The sequence below is a fragment of the Trachemys scripta genome, chromosome 2 (genome assembly GCF_013100865.1).
Source record: "Trachemys scripta elegans isolate TJP31775 chromosome 2, CAS_Tse_1.0, whole genome shotgun sequence".
In the NCBI taxonomy this organism is placed as follows: domain Eukaryota; kingdom Metazoa; phylum Chordata; order Testudines; family Emydidae; genus Trachemys; species Trachemys scripta.
Window position 1 is genome coordinate 76,079,293 of NC_048299.1, and position 21,964 is coordinate 76,101,256.

The 21,964-nt window shown below is 38.3% G+C and overlaps 1 protein-coding gene across 5 annotated transcripts in view; it reads left to right on the forward strand.

The window, feature by feature from the left end:
• Positions 1-21,964, forward strand: part of NEK11 (NIMA related kinase 11) — a 182,890-nt gene that overhangs the window by 91,720 nt on the left and 69,206 nt on the right. For 3 of the 5 annotated variants that reach the window (XM_034760915.1, XM_034760913.1, XM_034760916.1), the window contains 6 exons: positions 1,172-1,321; positions 1,409-1,487; positions 2,051-2,139; positions 6,268-6,387; positions 9,282-9,375; positions 10,257-10,395. In XM_034760915.1, the coding sequence (XP_034616806.1) occupies positions 1,172-1,321; positions 1,409-1,487; positions 2,051-2,139; positions 6,268-6,387; positions 9,282-9,375; positions 10,257-10,395 (671 nt within the window). Of the gene's footprint in view, positions 1-1,171; positions 1,322-1,408; positions 1,488-2,050; positions 2,140-6,267; positions 6,388-9,281; positions 9,376-10,256; positions 10,396-11,911; positions 12,103-21,964 lie in introns of those variants that run through there. The other 2 variants (XM_034760917.1, XM_034760914.1) reach the window with 2 other exon arrangements.

A 21,964-nucleotide genomic window follows, 5' to 3' on the forward strand; every position in this document is an offset into this window, starting at 1 on the left:
AAACAACAAGGAGTCCTTGTGGCACCTTAGAGACTAACAAATTTATTTGAGCATAAGCTTTCATGGGCTAAACCCCACTTCATCAGATGCATGGAGATATAGATACATAGCCAATATTCATAACTTCAGATACAGTGATGATACATGAATTTAAACAGGATGATCTTATTTAGCAAAAAATAACTTTTCCATTGACACCTTACATGGCACACTTTGCACAAGTCCTGTTGCAACTGTACAACAGCGGCAACATCAATGACACAAATGGTCATTTTCAGTCATCAAAAAGTCATATGAGTATCAGAATATTTGTCCTAAATATATTTTATCTGGAGATCTTTTGGCTCCATTAGGAGCTTAAGAAGAGCCCTGCAATGGGTGGGAGAAGAGGAAACCAAGGCACCCATTTAAAATTCACTGTTCACATAGCATCTTCTTGATTTTGATAGGTTAAAATTGGAGCTGGGCCTGAGCCAGGACCTCACATTTAAACATTCTTTTCTATCATGCCCCCTGTATAAAATTTTCAAGGGGATTCAGATTTGAATTTCTTGATATGAACCCACCACTTAGGTTTTGGTTCTGGTTTGAATCCAAAACTGGAAGGAAGGGGTCTAACATTTGAAAGAATGAGGCTTGGATGTGTGCCTAGGTGACTGCAATCTCACTAGAACGCGCTCATTCCTATGAATTTTCAGTCATTTGAAGCCATTTTAGGTGCTTTTGAATCCAGACCCGAACTCTAGTCCTGGTTTGACCTCAAACCTAACCCCCAAAGATAACCTAAATGAATCTGTATCTGAACATCACCTCTCTGCCAGTTTCTGGTTAAAACAACCAGTACTGACTGTAACAAACACAAAAGCTGATTTATATAATAACTTTTAATGTGGTTTAACTTTCCTGCCTATATCTGTGGAAATGAAATGATAATGGCTACAGGCTTTACAAATGCTAAGCAGTAGCAGATGATTCTATGGTCTGAATGAAGACTAAAATTTCAGATGAAGAGAACAGTATGACATCGAAGTGGCCTATCATCAAGAGAAAAGGACACACACTTCAGCTCTTTACAGACACTATTGTTATAGTTACTATACTGTCACTGGGTATGCCACTTCAAAATATTGTCTTTGTTATTTCCTTACATCATTTTATTTTGTTCTTCTAGGTCACTGGGATGCATTTTGCATGAGATGTGCTGTCTGGATCATGCATTTACTGGACACAATTTTTTGTCTATTGTGCTAAAAATCGTGGAAGGCAACACACCTTCTCTTCCTGACAGATATCCAAGTAAACTGAACACAGTCCTCCACAGGTTTGTTGTTCTCCGGCTTATTATATATGTTCAATTATTTTCAAAATAATTGAGTTAGCTTTCTTCATTTCATTTCTAACATTTCAGCATGCTGAACAAGGATCCTTCTCTGAGACCATCTGCAGCAGAGATTCTAAAAATCCCCTACATTGATGAACAATTACAGGTATTTAAAGTGAAAAAGCAATAGACATACACTTAACATGCAAATATGTATGTTGCAAAAATGCACTGAAATAGAAGAACATTTGATGAGAAGAAATGAGTCAGAGAGGAATCCATGCAAATTTGAGATAGAAATTTTCTTTACAAATGATGGAGGGAAAACAAAGCTCTTGTCACCACACCCTCTAGAAAGGGGACTGGGTGAATGAGTCTGCTCAGCATGAAATTTTATAAGCAATAAAGAGACATTCGTTTATATATTGCAAACTTCTGAGATCATTGGGGGTGAGAAGGTATGAGGAATCTCTACTCTGTTCTACTTGGCCAATGGCCAAGAGGTATCCAAATATTTAATGAAAAACAACACATTCTAGTAAACAACTTGCTTTTCTGTTTTGTAGCCTTGCAAAAGGGTATATTATTTCTAGGCTTTATGGGAAGAGGGACAGAAAAGTTGTTAAAACATTTTATATTGGGACTGTACCAAATATTGGATCATAGATGAAGATGTTGGGTCACTGCATTACTATAATTTGTTGGTTTTGCTGCTGTTGTTTTTTTTAGCAGAATGTCAAATGCAAATTCACAAATATGGCTCTGAAAGACAAGACATTTATTTGTCAGAAAGAAGCTGCTTGCATCGTTAATGCTGTGTAAGTACTGCAGTGTTTTTATTAGTAAAAAGTACTACAAGGGAAAGAGTTGCTAAATGCATTCATATTTTAAACATTTATTTAAATTAAACTCATAAGACCAATTTTTTAAAAGGGATCTGTGCTAAAAAATACACATGCTGATGTACACCTACATTTTTAAAGCGCTTTGAGATCTATGGTGAAAAGCACTGTATGAGATCTAAGAATTCTTATTTCTATGTGCAAATCCATAACAGCATGTACACATTGGTTAATTGTGCATGCACACAGGGTATTTTTACATGCAAATATAGTACCTGTTGTACATGTAATTAAATTATTCCTGCTCACAAATACAAGTTAATGCACATTTTTTACATGTGGTCCTCAGATTTGTACCTTCTGAAAGGTCATGATTTGAAGTATGTTATGATTCAGTTATGCATTGTGTAGTTTGTGACTACAGTAATATCAAAGCTTTTTTTCTACATGGTTTCAAACTGAAGACATAAACATTTAAACTATTAGTATTCAGTATGCAGGCCTGTAGAATATCATTGTAGTTGCCTTTTAACTATATTGAGAAATTAATAGTAATCATATTTATTGGATCTTATTCTAATATGCATTGGACGTTACCTATCAGATAATTCTATGATATTAAAGATATTTAATTTAAACAGTATTAAACTACAATATTGCAATGATTAACACAAATTTCAGTGCTGATAATTTCATTCTGCCTTCTTACATTACCCCTGCAGTTTCAGTTAGATCTGGCATTCCACTTCACTTCCTGTCCCTAGATTTTGTGTCGTATTGCTTTGCACTATTAAACAGCTGCTGTTTTCCTGCACAAAGGTGGCAGTAATTCACGGTTGGGCGAAGTGATGCACATTCCTTGTCTCTTACTTGCCTCCTGGTTTTTTATGAGTCTTAATTAATTATTTGTAAATTTCTTTGAGATCCTCAGATAACAGGCAATACAGAAGTGCAAGTTATTATTATCCCTTGTAATCATATCACAAGCAATATAATACAAATCAAACAAATAGATGGACATAAACATTCATAAAATATTACAGGAAGCTCCCATTGCTTCATATTTATTACTCAGATTTGTCATGGGACCCATGTAAGATTGAATTCATAGCTCTTCAGAGGAGATATGTATGTTTGGTAGTGGAGAGTTATGCTCCTAAGTGTGATCGGCACAACATGCAGACAAGGTTTCAATGTCCAAAAAGCGTTTGAAATGTGTTAGCTGAAATACATACTGAAGCATAAAGGATTTGAAATATCAGGGATGCGATTTTCAGTCCTGGCCTTCATTTTGTGGACACCATTTTTCACCTCCATTGAACTGCACACTCCATTTTAAACTCAAATCACACTTTTTCTTGGTTATTTATTTGGGGCCAAGAATTGTGGGTGCAGCTTATTATGGGAGCAATATTACACCTGAAAAATGGAAAATCAACCTCCAAATTTCCAAGTGTTTCCAGGATGGACTGATCATACCCGGAGCCTACCGTTGAAGGAATATAGTAAGTTCCAAAGGCGTTTCATTGGATCTGGTTTAAATATATTGAAACAGATCATCTTTCTAATTGACTTTATGTATGGACAGAATTGGCATATACAGAGCGAGAGTGTCTTTATTCTGTGGTCAGTAATCCCTTGCATCCGTTCAGCACTGATGAGTCTGTGATCTTCCTCAACACAAGGAACATGTTCTAAGTGTTAACAAGTTCTTTGCATGAATCTATAGAGAAATTCTTGATTTCTGTGACAAATAACAATTTACTTTTTGATAAACCTTTCTAGAAACATCCATTCCTTTTCCATGTGTCCTCATGCAGTGGAGTTCTTCAAACACTCATTTCTAGGAAAAGGTGCATACAGTTTTGAAGATTTTCTCCTTGCATTTATGTTTGTTCTATATGAAAATTCAGTTTCTCTTGGCAGTGGTGATCTCTATTTTCAGAGGCCCAGAGTTCCCATAAAATGCAGCACAGTGCAGATCATCTATTTTTGGCAGAGTTTAAAAATTTATCCTTAAGCTTTTCAAATCAAAGGCAACTGTTTTTTGTTTTTAAATAACCCTTATCATTAAATATAAACCCTCCCAGAAATATGCTATATTCTGAGTCAGTTGGGTTAAGTCTTCAGAATATGTATGAAAATAATATGTCTGAATCTAATTACAATAATATATAAAGGTTTTAAATAAAATTTGCATGAGATCATTAAAAATCTGTATTGCAATTGTTAAGCAAAATGCCAAAGAGACAGATTAAAAAAAACTCTGGAAAGTGTTGTCATTCAAAAAGTCAAAGGACAACAATTTAAACTTGAAGGCTGTATAATCCTAAATGGCTATAAACTTGAAGCTGTATTTCAGTTTTGGAAGTCCTTGCCAGGAGCTGCTCAATATACATCCTTCCCTGCCACTTTGTCATTCTACATTTTTTTTTTTCTTTCCATGAATTTTTTATATATCAAGCCCAGCCTAGCTTTATTTTTTCTAATAAAAGTCCATAATAGTTTACTGCAGTTCTACCCAAGTCATAAATTTAAATATTTAAATAAACATAAAGCTCTACAAATTCGCTTTCAACTTGGAAGAAAAATGGCTTTGTTATCCCAGAGGTTTTTGTATTATGAATCCCAGCTCTGTTATAATGCATAAGAAATATGTCTAAATTATTCATTCTTGAAGGATTTGTTCCGAATTGCTTAATAACTGAAATCTTCTTGTCTTTGTCTTCTGTGTCATGTTTCCCAATACCATGAGATTCTTCTAATATTTTCCTCCATAGACAACATTTGAGAAATATGGTGAAAATATCTCTACCTGCATTGTAAACATTCTGATGTTTCCCAAGATAATAGGCCATGGGGAACTATGTGATTTATTGGGACATAAAATTAGGCTCTTAGATGATCAAAGTAGATGATGACTTAGAAGCTAAATCTTGAATCTTGAGAGTAAGAGTAACAATTTGAAATGAATATTGCACACCATAAATTCCAATACTCTAAACTTTTGGTTTACATGGAAGTCATAATGTATGACTGCAGTTGCATTTTTATAATCACTGTAGGCTGTAAAATAGTCTGGGATCTGTACAGTTTTTTCAAGCATAGGACATGTATTGGTCTCTTGTGTTTATGGCTACAGTTGAGATCTGGAATAGGTGAGTTAGTAATTCATGCTTAGCTTTCAGGGGAGATCTATGAAAACCATTTGAGCCATGAAAAAACCACTACTATTCTGTGGGACCAGGAAGTGAATAACAGCAGACAGCATTTACAAGGAAGTAAATGATTATTATAAAACCTCATTAAAGGAGCATTAACATTTTCTTCTTTTATACTGGTTTAAAATTGATTATTAAAAAAAATCTGGTTGGTATTGTTATCAGTTGCTTTAATTTTAAACTGAAAGGCAGAATTTCTGCTTGTGATATCTTGAATGAGACGAGACTATAATTTTTGTAGGTATGCTTCCATATTTATTATTGTATGAATAAAGTACTGAGAATTTCACTTTGTCTATCCCAGGAGTCGGCAACGTTTGGCACGTGGCTCGCCAGGGTAAGCACCCTGGCGGGCCGGGCCAGTTTATTTATCTGCTGACATGGCAGGTTCGGCTGATCGCGGCCCCCACTGGCCGTGGTTCGCCGTCCGGGCCAATGGGGGTGGCGAGAAGCGGCGCGGGCGAGGGATGTGCTGCCCCCATTGACCCGGGACAGCGAACCGCGGCCAATGGGGGCCACGATCGGCCAAACCTGCCACGTCAGCAAGTAAATAAATTGGCCTGGCCCGCCAGGGTGCTTACCCTGGCGAGCTGCATGCCAAACGTTGCCGACCCCTGGTCTATCCTCTTATGAAATATTTAAAATGGTTCATGCAAAATGCTCTGGGTTTATAGGTCTGCATTTTCCATACTTTTATAATGAAAATAAGTCTGATATAACACTACTGTAAGTAAGCAAATCTCTGTTTAGTCCATTACATTACCTATGCTTTCCTCATTATTACACTCAGAATGTCAACATCTCTCAGCATCACAATGATGTAATTTAAATATTGCTGTTTACATTTTTATATAAATAGAGGCTTGCATTCTTTTATTTTTAGGCAGAAAAAAATCCATTTGCAAACTCTGCGGGAACTGTCTGAGGTGCAGAAAATGACCCCACGAGAGCGAATGAGGCTGCGGAAGTTAAATGTTGCAGATGAGAAAGCAAAGAAGCTTAAGTAAGATGTATAACTAACACTGTGTTTTCACCATGCATTCCTTCACCTGTGCAATTTGCCAGGAAAGCAAGAATGAAAACAGTTGACATATAGACACTATGCAGGTTCTTCAGCTACTGGTGGGTGAATGGTGATTTTACATTAGTTAGATAAGAATAATTGCTGAAGCGGGGGGAAAAGTCAGAGCATTAGCCCAAAACTCTACTTCAGACACCGCCTGTTTTACTAAGTAAATGAGTAAGTAATTTTCGGATTCATTTATGTAAAAGGTGGAGTTTTTTTAAATGAATTGTTGAGGCCACTACTCTGACAAGGCAGCCACCTGGCTTTGACTGACAGTCCAGGTTTGGAGGACACTGTCAGTCATTTTGGCTGCTGGGATTTGCATAGAGGGGCAGAAAATTAATAGTCCTAAAAGAAAAGATGTTAGGTAATGGCCTTATTAAGTGAGCAGATACAATGGTGATGGGCATGGTATAAAAACTCTAAGTAGAGAGTTTTTTCTAAGACCATGATGAGTCATAAGAGAGAATCTTTGAAATACAGTGAATACTTTTCATGAGAGGAACGTGAGGAGGACCTTGAAGTGATGTTTGAATGCGAAGGCTCCACTATAAAATAAGAAAGAATTTATTATGTTGCTGATCTCGATTTTTTTACCAGTAAAAAATTTGCAACTCTTTTTATTTGAGGTGAAAAAAAAATCATAGATGCACCACCTCCTTAAATTCAAGGTTAATATCCTCTTCAAAACAGTCTCTGAAAGTTCAGTCTAGTTTATTTTGTTATTTATAAATTGTACAATGGAGTGGTTAATTGTTTATGACCATTGGGATCAGCATCTTAGTCTAGTCATGCCAAAGCAAGCATGCATCTTAATTTAGTAATGACATCCGATTACAACAAAGACTACAAACAAGTAAAATAGCTGAGGTATTAAATCCCAATTTGAAAAAAATCATGAATCAGCATTTGTTCTGCCTATTTGACATACATCAAAATTAGTGTAAGGGAGGGGTTAAAATTACAATTGGGATTGGAGATGATGATGCTGTTATATGGACAGGAATTCTCATACCAGTAGAAATTGTTCTCCCTGGAAACACAATCACTGTCTAACAGCTATTGGAATTTCACCATCTCTGCTACGACTTGTGGCTGTTGCTTAAAATCTTTGATAATATTCTTAACTGAGAGGCCAATTTGCAAATGTATAGAAAAAATCATAAATAATAGATTACAGAAGCCCCTGAGTATTTTGTAGATTGGGATTAGGAAACAGTATAGAATGGCAGTTTTTTAATTCATGTTTCAGCAGATACATTTATTTTATCTCTTTAGTAGCATAAAGAGGATAGTCATCTTCAAAACCCATTCATAATCATGAAATTAAAACACTGGCCTAGATTCAACTCTGGGATATCTGAGCATACTGTAGTACTAATGCACCAGGGAGAGAAAGTAGAGGTATTACAAAGATACAATTCCATTTCAAGTGGGCTACTTGCAGTCAGCTAGTGCAGTTCCAAAAGTGAGTGAGAAGAGAGCATAGCCATGGAGCCCAGAGGATTTGCCAAGTTAGCATATGCCTAATACAGTAACTCCTCACTTAAAGTCGTCCCGGTTAACGTTGTTTTGTTGTTACGTTGCTGATCAATTAGGGAACATGCTCGTTTAAAGTTGTGCAATGCTCCCTTCTAACGTTGTTTGGCAGCCGCCTGCTTTGTCTACTGCTTGCAGGAAGAACAGCCCGTTGCAGCTTGCTGGTGGGGCTTGGAACCAAGGTGGACCGGCAGCCCCCCATCAGCTCCCCGCTCCCCTAAGTTCCCTGTGCAGCAGATTCCTGCAGTTCAGCTGTGTCCCTTCCCCCACTGCCATGTGCTGCTCCTGCCCTCTGCCTTGGAGCTGCTCCCCGCGACTCCTGCTTGCTGTGCGGGAGGGAGGGAAGGAAGAGGGGGGCTAATGTCAGGGTGTCCCCTTCCCCCCTGCACCTCCTTACCCAATCTTCCATAGAGCAGGGGGGACATGCCAGGGCTCAGGACGGAGGGAGCTTGCAGCAGCTACGGTCTCAGCAAACGGATCTAATTAACAAGGCAGTGTATTTAAAGAGGAATGCACATATCTCCCTCCATTCCTGCTGCCTTGTAGAGTGAGAGAGTTAACCCTTGAGGGCTCAGCCAATTGCTAGTTCATCATTTAGCAGTAAGGGAAATATCCCACCTTCTGACTCCTCCACCTCAGCCAAGCTTCACAATCATCATCCTGTGTATCAGTATTAAATTGTTTGTTTAAAATTTATACTGTGTGTATTTATATATATAAAATATAGTCTTTTGTATGGTGAAAAAAATTTCCCTGGAACCTAACCCCCCTATTTACATTAATTCTTATGGGGAAATTGGATTCGCTTAACATCGTTTCGCTTAAAGTCGCATTTTTCAGCAACATAACTACAACGTTAAGTGAGGAGTTACTGTACAGTCTCCTATGGGGAATATCTGGCACAATTGTCTGAATATGAAAACACTGCCTCTCTTTCCTTGGGATGAAAATTTCCCTGGAGCACTTGGTGGAATCAAGGCAACAGTATTTAAGTTCTTCTGAGTTGACCAGGTTCACGTATAGAACCAACAATTTGGTACCTCATGACTCTTATACAAAGCAGGCAAGATAAATTTTATAAATTCTGTAACTAAGGACTAAACTCTCTGCTAGATGCATCCACACAAGACCCGCTGGATAAATAGAGGCCCTTTGTGCACACCTGAGCACTGGCTGATAGAATGTACTTTTCCATTTATTTATTTATGTGTAATAAGCAGTAGTACCTTGTAGAAACTCCTGCATGGTATTTGTGATACATAAAATTGAATAAATGTACTCTTTATTTATAGACAACTGGCTGAAGAAAAATATCAAGAAAACCTCAAAAGAATGCAAGAACTGAGGTCCCGTAACTTTCAGCAATTGAGTATAGATGTGCTTCATGTAAGTATGAACTCACCCTTAGGATATTTCAGACATACACTCAAACTACAGTTTCAGTTTCTCACACTTCTACAATATTGTGGACCAAATCCTGCCCCCAGATACGTAGTTTGGGTTGTGCATAGAAATCTAGAAAACTCAGTCGAACTTGGTTCTGTATTGAGAAAAAGTTCCTTCAGTAACTCAGGTGCACTTCAACGGATGTCTTTATCAGTCCCATGGCATCATTTCCTTTTCCTAAACTAATTCTTAAAACCAAACATATGCACTGAAATTTTGGACTCTACTGCCTGCTTCTGCTTCCCCCACACTTGAAGTCATAGTTCAAAATAAATTCATTTTCAAGATAGTGTTAAGACTGTAATCTCTAAAATACCATACTTTGGTAGGGCTGCCGCTTCCTTTTATTTAGTTAGTTAAGAAGATTACTTTGAATTTTCCATCCAGCCTTTAGTAAGAAGGAAGTCTTAGAGTGTCTCCCCATGCAAGCTTTTATTTGGCCTGAAGCTATCTGCATGAGAAAATAAGTCAGTTTAGCACCAGCTCTGCAGCTCATCACATATGCAGCAAAGATAGTTTGAAAAAGTCAATCCGCGCATCCTAGAAATTATACCTTTTTGTTTAGCATTTAATAGCTTCTCTCTGGTATGCCAATATGTTTCTGTTTCCCACTGTCTATAGTGAAATAGTGATGTTTAATCTGACTTTAAGAAATAACAATTGCTGGTGATCCGTTTTTTAAAAATGATTAAAAAGTCCTTTTTAAAAAAGTGATTGCTCATTACAAGTACCCAGCAGTTGTATAGATCAGAGTATCTGTTACACTGTGGTCATGCTGAGGTTTCTAACTGATTATATTTATTAATGCTGCTTCAAATAAGGAATCTGATGAGCAGACTTCAAAGCATCTGATTCAGTCTCAGCCAGTCACTGCACTGGACTACATATCCATAGGACATAAAGAACCAAGTGAAAATGAGACCCCGGGCAGGCTCTGTATGTCTGAACCTGTGGAGCACGGTAAGAGTTTGAAACTGTATTGCAAGTTAATCCACTTTCTATTTGAAACCTCATATAAACAGGGCAAGGTTTAATTTTTTTCTCCTTTGGTTAACCTATAGCAGAGAAATTTCAGTAAAAATCGGTCAGGGTTGCTAAGGAATTAAAAATCTACAAGAGAAGGAAGGATGGATGCTGAATATGGGACTGCAGTGTAGAAACATGAGGGGTTTATGTTTCTAGAGCCTAGGGGAGCTGGGAGTATCAAAAGGTGGTGAACTCCATCTCCAAGTGAGGGGCTGGGTTAAGAAGCGGACAGCTTTCATCTTCAGACCTTCAGGTGACTGGTGTGGAACAGCATTATGCTCAGCAGTCATCTTCCCACCTGCAAATCAACTGTATGTGTGATGGGATTTTACACAAAAATTATATCACAGTGAGAAAAGCAGTTGAAAAACCTTTGAGCCTTGCTTGTCTGTATTGGCCTAAAATGCTTAGTCACTGTCCTGGGGGTCATGAAAATCTATATAACATGTGCTTTGCTTGTGGATGAATGAGCAAAGGGAAAGCTCAGGCTTCCATACCTGGCACACATAAAATAAAGTTTTATGTAGAGTAACGTACTCTCTTTTAGTGTAATATGTCTGACAGCACACACATGTGTTCTGTTTCTTTCTAGAATGGTAGCTCACTTTGCTTCTTAATGCTTAGAAAGCAGATACTGTATTTTTCTGTGTGCCTGTTGTACTGGTGAATGGTCAAAAATCCTGGGGACCGAAGGCTTCCTTTTTTTCACAGGAGAGGCATATTATAGCCAGGACAGGGACAGTGCAAGTTTCCAACCCATATGCTTCAACCGTGATCTGTAAGGAATTGCTTCGAGGACCAAAGTAGTTCAGTCTTCATGCTTATTCAGTCATTGGCCTCTCTGCTGAGACTTCCAACTAGGGGCTAGTTGTAGTGGCGAATTTTGTGATGTGGGTGCCTCTCCACTGGGAACAGGACTGAAACAACCAAACTCCAAGTCAAACTGAAGAGATGTAATTTTGGAAGTCAGTGGGCTTGACTTTTGATCCAAAATCAAGCCCATAAAGTGTAAAAATAAAAAAGGGAGCATGTATATGAAGTGTTCATGTAAATAATATATGAACTAGGGGTATATCTGAAAAGTTCAAAGATTTTAATTAAATTAGAAATCATTTCTGTGATGTACTAACTTCACAAAGTCTGACCCGTGTGGTTAATGAGAGTGACATATTGACTGTGAATTACAGCCTCTTAAAACAGTGTGTTTGTTAGATATCTCTATATTTATGTAATATTTATAGGTAAATGTATGCATTAAATGTATTAATATTGAAAACTATTGAGACTACTTTCCATTCGTTGCTCTTGGTTTAAATGTTAACTTTTTATTTAGATACATTAAAAAACCTAAATTGGGAATATCAAAATTGCTTTTAAAAAATAGAAAATAGCTTTTAATTTTCAATGTAGCAGCATTTATGCCTAACATGGTTGGCTTGCTCTTTCATAGTATCAAGAGAGACACTCTGTGTGGGAGAGAACACAGCTGCTAGAAAGTATGTCCAGGGGAGAGAGACAGTTGCACATAGGAGACCAAGAAGGAGCAATGGAAATGAGGCTGTGAGTGGGAGTGTACCAGGGGAGAAGCAGATGCAGAACAGCATGTGAGCGGGGAGGAAATCTATGTCTATCTTTAGAGTTAATCCGTTTTAAATAAATCTGATGGGTACTTATGATAAGGATTGGTTGAGAGCATATGAACACTACCTAACTTCATACCCCTTTCAATCAAAAGTTTGGCCAGCTGCTGTTAATTTTCAAGTTACAATTTTCTGCTGAAATTATATTTCCACAATAAAATGTATGTTTGTATCAATATACTATAGAGCACAAAAATTAAAAAAAAACTTGGAACAAGTTTATACAATGACATTTTGAGGTTCTTAGGCTTTAATTGAAAGTTTATCCAGATGACTGTATGAAATACTTGTACTCCACTAGGAGAGATCATCCAATAAGAGTTGGAAGATTGAGTTTAATTAGTACCTCAGTTCTAAGTGGCATGGAGACTTAATCAAATTTTTGAAGTATTAGGTTCATCTACTAAAAGCTGAGGGGAAAACCCAAGGCGTTGAAGTTAATTAAAATGACGAACAAGCACAGGATCATTGGTGATCACCAGTTCAAGCATGAAATGAGGCTTCAGCTTGCTAGAGAAATCCACACCGGTTAATTGCTTTCACCTTTAATACAAGTTTCATGAAGGGAGCTAGTCTACCTGTGAGTGTGCCTGTCAGAATGATTTTCACTTCACTATCACCAGTATGCATATGAGGCACAGGAATTACCTGCAATTACAAAGAACTGACCAATTTATTCTTCAAGCAGTTCTCTTTTTCAGAGGATGAATGGGGTCTTGTATGGATAACTAAATGCTCACTGCAGTCTGCAAACTGGTAGCAGGTAGAGCTAGATGCAGAGAAAGCCACACTTCTTAAAATTTCTAACACATTAGTTCTCACGTCGGCTCTACATCATGCTACTGTTCAAAATCAGGTTACACACAGACAGTGAATCGTAAAATGACATAATTCTCCAGAACTGTGAAGAAATAATCAGCTTCTTACACTGTCTATAGAAACAGAGGTGATGCTTGCCTTTTGGGGGCCCTGAGCAGTAAGGTCCCCCTTAACATATTTTTAGGGGGTGGATGAAAGGTATCTCCACAGACCAAAAAATTCTCAACACCACACATAGTAATCCGCTTGTTAAAAAGTCCATGTTAAATAAGATGAACAGCATTTGGGGGTAATGCTAAATCATGGCCCCCTTTAGCTTCTTGGGGCCCTAAGCAATTGCTTAGTCTACTTATGCCTAGTGCCACCGCTATATAGAAGGATGCTGATGGCAATTTGAATATTATTTTTAAACAAGAGAAGATTTAAATTAGTTCTCCGACATTTCACTCCTTACTACACCATCCAGATGAATTATGGAAATTTATTCCTTTCACATAGGGACCAGGGCTGCTGCAGAACCATCTGAGGCTCGCGGGACTGCAGCTGATTCAGAGCATGACTCCTGAACCCAAGTGTTCAGATGTCTACTGTTAAGCTAGAGCGGTTTGTGACTGCCAGGATGCTTTGACGTTCTGTAATTTTTCCCTATCTACTTCAATGGCTTTGTGCACATATTCTGTACCACCCTCTTTTACTCAACAGAGAATGCAGAACGCAGCTAAAGAGAAAAAAATATGGGATCTAGCTTACAGAAAGCACTTTGAAAATCTTATACAAATATATTGGTTAAACTTGAGCAGACGGGAATTCAGTCTTAGCCTGATAGGCAGTAAAAGTGACAAATGAGATGAATCACAAATTATGCTGATTTTCTTTTAATGAGCCAAGTTCTTTGCTCCTGTGCAAAGGAGATAAAGGGACGAAGTTGTGTCTGTAACAAACATATCTCCCGAACTCTGATATTTACTCCCCTTTGTGCACTGGGAGGCAAAATTCGGCATTGCCGACATAGGCAAGTTTCTACGATATGGGAATATAGGCTAGAAAAGAGTCTGGCTTCTGGGAAGCAATGTTAGGCATACCGACCCCAGAACGAGAGAACCCTCACTGTGTATACTATGCAGAATTTATTTCAACTACCTGCTGGAATCTGCATCTGTGTCCCTCTCCCTTTGCAGTCTGTTTGCTGGCAGAGATGGGAAGCATTTGAAAGGTGCCTGCCATGGTGTTGTCAAGGTTCACTGGAAAGTCAAAAGGCAGTGGACAGGTCTCTCTTTTCCTGAATCATTAACCTGTAGGTTTAGGAGAGCTCACTCTGATGTAGGCATAAGAAACCCTAGTAGCTCTCAGCATTAGTAAATTAGGTGGTGTATGGACAGATGTGTTTGTATTCCATTGAGACTGCAGGTTGTAGGATTCCGCCAGTACAGCCCCAATATGTAGGTGCATTTTTGTGCCCATGCTGTAGCAGAAGATTTAGCCATTTTGACCAATTTTCTTTAAAGGTTTGCAGTGTGTAAAACATAGTGCTTACCATGGTAAGTGTTCAGTGAGAATGCCCTGCAGCCAATGGAAGTTAACAAAACTATCAGAAGAATTTTTTTTTAAATTGCCATAAGTGTTTTTTGTCGCTAAAATTAATGCATCTTCACTCACCAGTCTGGATTAACAGGTTGTTTCCTCTTTCTACCAGGAGGCAGCAGTGTCGCAGAAGAGAGCGAAATAATTTGCTTTGCGGTATTTTCATGAAAGAAACATTGTTATTAATCATTGATAGTTATAACAATTCAGCCAGCAGTAGCCAGGTCAATGTAGATCAGCTGCATCCTTGCCCACTCAAAAGTGTAGAATTTGCTGAATAAGTGCAAAGGATTTATGATTTATAAAACAATAATTAATGAGTTATAAAACAATTTTTTTGTTATTGAAATTGTTTCCATGTAACTTAGTTTCTTCTGAACTGATTCTTTTAGTATTGATAATGGCTTCCAAGTTCGGTGCCCCAATTAACTTGGATAATTGGAGATTATTGGAGAGAAGTATAATATAGTTCAATTTAGTATTCAGTGAGAAATGTTGATGTTCCGATCTTATTTTTCTGAAAAGTAATGAGTCATTCATCATCTGAATACTTTAAAACAGGCTAGGCAAAGCAGCTGAGAATATTTTGCATTGTCAGATAATCTCCTGGGATTTTTCCATCTCTAATTTCTTTGCTTAAAAGAAAGACATGAAAACTTTAGACAAAATCTTACATTGGGATTGTGTGCATATGCTTTGCTCTTTATTTAATCACTGTTAGTATTAAAAGTAAAGTAACTGAATATTTATTATTTGCTTCTGTTTAAGTTATATATAATATTGCAGATGAACAATGTTGCGTTTACTCCTGTTATGTTTTAACTATCGTATTCCAGCTCTATTCTGATCTATTAGAAAAAAGAAAACAAAGGAACTCCACTAAACCATTGCGCAACTTGCAATTTCAATAAAATTAAAACCAGCAATCTTACTAGTTTTTCTATAGATTTCATGTCCTGGCCAAATTTCAACTCAGATAATTGCATTGTAGCTGCCTAAATTCCCCTTGCATGTGTTCATTTTTCCACTTCCCATCCAGAAATACTAGTTTTCCAGCCCATATCCATTAATTATTTTTTTTATATTCCCTGTATATTAAGTAACTCATTTTGTAGATTATGGGGACAAATGTGTATTGGGGTAATCCTGTATGCATATTCTCTATTGTTGCAAGTACATAACTTGGAGATATATGTTTCAAAGACCACCCCATTTTCTCATGATCATAAGGAAGAACAACTGCCTGGGCTGATTTGGCTGATATGGACTTGCTTTTTGTTTTTGAAAGCCCTTATCTTCTGAAGTTTTGATTAGCTTTTACTATTCTTTTTTTTTGTTCTCTCTTTGATGTGTTTCATTTAACAAAGCATCCCTATTTGTATCATGTGAATTATGGCAGTGTAATGTTTTCTGGATATGGCTAGATGTCTTGTGATTATATATACTTTCCCTCTAAACTGCAGTATATCAGAATAAAAACAAAACTGGCTATATAATACAGCTGGTAAGTAGAGGCCAGTTTAGTGTGGGGGAGGACAAAAGATGGCACACAACAAGAGTGAAACTCTCCTCATCTATCCAGTTGTTCCCAACAGTGAAATACATCTGCATCTGGAGTGAATTGAAACACGTACAGCTGCATCTGGAGTAGAGTATGAATTTATCTATAGAGGAGGGCACAAGCTGATATAAAATAAGAGTAAAAGTCTCCTTGAAGCACAATCAGCCTTCCTGGTACAGGGGAGTATAACTAGTGCCTTTTTCTGCCACCAGTGTGAATTTGGCCCATATAGGTAGGTAGGTAGATCAGATATGTAATGCAGCTTCTGCTCTCATTCTTCTGTTTGAAAGCTACTGAAATATAATGTAAGGTAATATTATTTTATTTCTTACTCATCTAGAATAGTATAAAGATAATTTCTTTAGAATAGCAGGTGCCCATTATCCTCCTAACTAGATTCTGAGTAAGAGCTTAGATGCTGAAGGCCACATTCTGCACTAAATTTACATCTGTGTAATATGATGTAAGTCAGTGTAGCTCTGCTGGTTTACACCAGTGGAGGATCTGGCCCTTAATATTTTATTGTTCAGTTACTGTGGATAGCAGATGTATGTTCTCATGTGATGACAATGTATGTGATGGCTTTGCAAGGCAGTACCTAATAGGTTGTCAAGAGTGGTGTGGTAGTGTTAGATACACAGAAGAACAACGCTTATTCTGCTAAAGGCCTAATTCTCTTCTCACATAAGTTTCACACTCGTAAAATTGCATTGACCTCAGGAAAGTTCATCCTGATTTACATTAGCATAAATAGGAGTAGAATTAGGTTTTAATAAAAATGGAAAATGAGGAAGAGTATATTACAAACACACTGTCATTGTAGTCCTCATGTGAGACTCCTGTGGTGCTTCTCTGTTATTACTGCAAAATACCCTCACATTTAATTTCTGGGCTCGCCAAACTGTATCCATCTTATCATTTCATCTTTACAACAAAGTGATTCATCTAAGTGACAAAATGGATAGAGCAATGAAAATTTAAAGCCATGTACTCTTATTTTTGGCTCAAAATGCCACTTTACATTCATATCAATTTCACAGCTGAAAGGTCACGGTAAGCAAGAGGGGGACAAATGTTTATTATTTTTTTAAAAGTATTTATGAACCCATGCATGCAAACACAGTTAACCCACCCATGGTATATTTCTAAATAGGAAAGGGAATATGAAGACTCTGAATAGGGTAAACATCTAACCTGGGATTGAAAGGACATATATATAACAGAATCTCAGACTTGCGGTCAAGCTCTTTTCTCTGCTACACTAGAGGAAATCTAGAATAGTTCTTCAGATAATAATTACTCCAGATTTACACTGGTGTAGCAGAACAGAATTTGGCCCACAGAGCATGTACAAGGAGGTGCACAGTTCCTGTATACAGTGAAGGATTCATGCACACTGTTGTGCAGGGCTGATTTGTGGATGGGTTGGGATCAGTAGATCTCCTACTTCTGTGAATCCTCTGATTCTCCCTTCTCTTCCATCCCCTTCCACCTTGTCCCTGTGAGGCTCTGGAGCCACAGAGCCTAATTCAACCTCAGTTCTGCAAAGCAATTAGGCACATGCTTAAGTTGAATCATGTACTTAAAGCCATCTGTCTTAAGTTGTAGTTAAGCACATGCTTAAGGATTTTTCTGAATTTGGGTCTTAGGCTGCAGTGGTGGCTGCAGAGATGCCCAGTTCCCACTCTGCAGCCTGGGGGGAAGAATTTCTTCCTTCATTACCCCTGGTTAGATCTCCAGCACCTAGATACATTATTTGGACTGAGTGCTGAAGAGGGCTTGTTCATTTGTTTTAATAGATTAATAGATTATAAGGCCAGAAGGGACCACTGAGATCATCTAGCCTGATCTCCTGTATAATACAGTCTGTAGGACTTCCCTCAATTAATTCGTGTTTGAGCTAAAGCAGATCTTTTAGAATAACATCCAATCTTGATTTTAAAATTGGCAGTGATGGAGAATCCACCAGGGCCCTTGGTAAATTGTTCCAAAGACTAATTACACTCACTATTAAAAATATGTGCGTTGTTTCCAGTCTGAATTAGTCTAGCTTCAACTTCCAGCCATTGGATTGTGTTATACCTTTCTCTGCTAGATTCAAGAGCCCATTATCGTCTTTTTGTTCCCATGTAGGTACTTACAAATTGGATCAAATTGCTTCATAACATTCTCTTTGTTAAGCTAAGTAGTTTGAGCTCACCACGATAAGCACATATTTCAATCCTTTAATCATGGTTGTGGCTCTTCTCTGAAACCTCTCCAATGTGTTAACATCCTGTAAGGTTCTAAGGATGTGGGTCGTCAGTTTCAACGGGTGTAGAAACTGGTGCTGTGGGGGACCTTGGGCTCTGACACTTCCTTGTCACCACCAAGGGAGACAGACAAAGTAGCACCTCACTAATCTTGAAAGGTCAGGTCTCACAGCAAGTCCTGTCAGACACCCAGGGTCTGGGGCATCTGATTGGCTTGCACCTACTACTTAAGCCAGAAAGTGACCCAGGTGGGTAGACTGAGCAACTGCGTAGGCTCCCGGTGGCTGCCACATTGGACCCCCCTCTTTGCTTGTCTCCTGCAATCTGGATCCAGTCTTGTTCTAGTTCCTGCTCTGCTCCCATTCCGTTCCTAGTTACTGTCTTGCTCCTTCTCTATGTCTGATCCTTGCCTCATCTCTGGTTCCTGACCTTAGGCCTTGCTCTTGACCATTGGCTCTAAACCTTGGCTCAACTCCTGACTCTGACTCCAGTTCTGACCCTTGGCTTGACTCCTGACCATCAGGCCAGACAACCTATGTCCCAGTTCCTAACAGTTGCCAAGACCTGCTTAGACGTCACTCTTCATAGTACCTGAATGGAGGAGAAGGGCTTGCTGCTACCCAGCAGTTCCCCTTTGGCCCTAGTCCTCCAGAAACAAGTTAACTAACTTCAGATCAGGAATCTAGCACTGTGGACCCAAGTGACTCAGTTTTCAGCAGAGGATCAGTTGCTCCACAAACAACTTGCTCATTCCTATGGAGAAGTTGCCACACTCCAGGCTCAGGGTGGACCTCCTTCACTCAAGCAGGATCCCTCAGTTCCCCTACCTGAATGCTTTGATGGTGATCACTGGAAGTTTAGGGGATTTTTGAGCCAGCGCTTTTCTTACTCTGTCCTCACATGTAACCACATAGACCCGGCAAAGGTGGAACTGGTGGTGAGCCTACTTATAGGGGAAGTATTGCACAGGGCTTTGCCCCTTTTAGAGCAGGGCAGTCCACTTTTTGACAAAATGGGGTGCTTTTTTTGTAAGCATTCTCTGCTATATTTGATAACCTATATTGAGACTGTACTGCTGATGCAGTGCTGTGGAAGCATAGGAAAGGATTGTCAAATTACAAAGGATGAATATAAACAAATAACCCAAATATGTAGGGACAAAATTAGTAAGGCCAAGGCACAAAATGAAATTAAACTAGCTAGAGACATAAAGGGTAACAGGAAAACATTCTACGAATATATTAGATGCAAGAGGAAGACCAAGGACAGGGAAGCCCATTACTCAATGAAGAGAGTAAAACAATAATAGAAAATGTGGAAATGACAGAAGTGATAAGTGACTTTTTTGTTAGTTTTCATCAAAAAGTTTAGTGGCAATTGAACATTTAACTTAATGAATGCCAGTAAAAATGAGGTAAGATCAGAGGCTAAAATAGGGAAAGAACAAGTTAGAAATTACTTAGACAAGTTAGATGTTTTCAAGTCACCAGGTCCTGATGAAATATATCCTAGAATACTCAAGAAGCCGATGGAGGAGATATCTAAGCCATTAGTGATTATCTTTGAAAAGTCATGGAAGATGGGCGAGATTCCAGATGACTGGAAAAGGGCAAATATAGTGCCAATCTATAAAAAGGGGAATAAGGATAACCCAGGGAATTACAGACCAGCCATCTTAACTTTAGTACCTGGAAAGACAATGGAGCAAATAATTAAGCAATCAGTTTGCAAATACCTAGAAGATAATAGGGTGATAAGAAACAGCATGGATTTGTTAAGAACAAATCTTGTCAAATCAACCTAATAGCTTCCTTTGACAGCATAACAAACTTTTTGGATAGGGGGAAGCAGTAGATTGGGTATATTTGACTTTAGTAAGGCCTTTGATACTGTATCATATTACCTTCTCATAAACAAACTAGGGAAATGCAGTCTAGATGGAGCTACTATAAAGTAGGTGCATAACTCGTTGGAAAACCATTCCCAGAGGGTAGTTATCGGTGGTTCCCAGTCAAGCTGGAAGGATATGTCAAGTGGGGTCTCGCAGGGATCACTTCTGGGTCCGGTTCTGTTCAATATCTTCACAAATTGTGTAGATAATGGCATAGACAGTACACTTATAAAGTTTGCGGACAATACCAAGCTGGGAGGGGTTGCAAGTGCTTTGGAGGATAGGATTGTAATTCAAAATGATCTGGTCAAACTGGAGAAATGGTCTGAAGTAGATAGGATGAAATTCAATAAGGATTAATGTGAAATACTCCGCTTAGGAAGGATCAATCAGTTGCAGACATACAAAACTGCCTAGGAAGGAATACTGTGAAAGGGATCTGAGGATCATAGTGGATCACAAGTTAAATATGAGTGAACAGTATAATACTTGCAAAAAAAAGCAAACATCATTCTGGGATGTATTGGCAGGAGTGTTGTAAGTAAGACACAAGAGGCAATTCTTTCGCTCTACTCTGCGCAGATTAGGCCTCAGCTGGAGTATTGTGCCCAGTTCTGGATGCCACATTTCAGGAAACATGTGGACAAATTGGAAGTCCAGAAAAGAGAAACAAAGATGGTTAAAAGTTTAAAACTACCTTCTAGCTCAACAGATCTGCTCCTTGGGAGGAATTCATCCCTGCACCAGTGCTGAACAGAGTGTAGGGGCAGCTTGTGTGTCCTCTACAATGGGGCTGCAGAAGGCCAGCTTGGCTCCTGTGCAAGTTAGGTTTTTGCATGACAAGGGAATATCTGGGATGTAGCAATGTCCAGGCCACAACCAATCCTGCCCTTATAGCTGGGGCTCCTGCAGTGGGTGGCACCGAGTAGAAACTGTAATGTAACCTTAACTTAACTATGGAATCACAAGGACACGTCCATACTGTAGTCTTTATGGTTATGAGGATACTATGCTAATCACACAGAGGTGCACTTAACAATTACGTTATTATAACGATTATTCTATTATAGTTTATGTCCAGAATCAAAAAGCAAAATGTGATATTTTCTAAAGGCATTTGATGTTTGTGACTATCTGACATCACATCTTGGGTCATTACTTTTAGTGTGCAGTTCCCTAATATGCATGCATGCATGCAGCCATAACTCAGATGGTGTATGCTCACAATGGGGGCCCTTTAAAAATGTGGCCTAAAATGTTTAAGTCTTTGCTCCTCTCTTTCAGTTAGGTACAACATACTTAAAAATTATCCAACAAGGCTTATGAAAAACTTGAGTGAAAAATTTAACCATTAACTCTACATTTTCTTTGTATGCCTGAGAATTTCTTATTTAGATTCAGTTGAAACTTTATCCACTTGAAATTCAAAGCAATACATCCAAACCTTACAATTAGCAATGGAAATATAGAAATAATGTATGCAATTATTGTAATGTACTTTGCTATTTTGGAATTATAATGAAATCAGGGGGGTTGCCAGGTGTAATATATTGCAACATATTTATTAAGTTAATGAATTTAAAATATTATAATCAGTGGAGTATACAAAAATAAAAAGGGAATAGATTATAAAACAGAGAGACTAGGTAAATGGAGCTGACTGATGGACAAAGGTGAGAGGTGAAAACTTTATAACAATTGAAAAGTGATTAGCACAAAAGAAAACAGCTAATGCCAAGATCCTCAGTAGAGCTTCTGA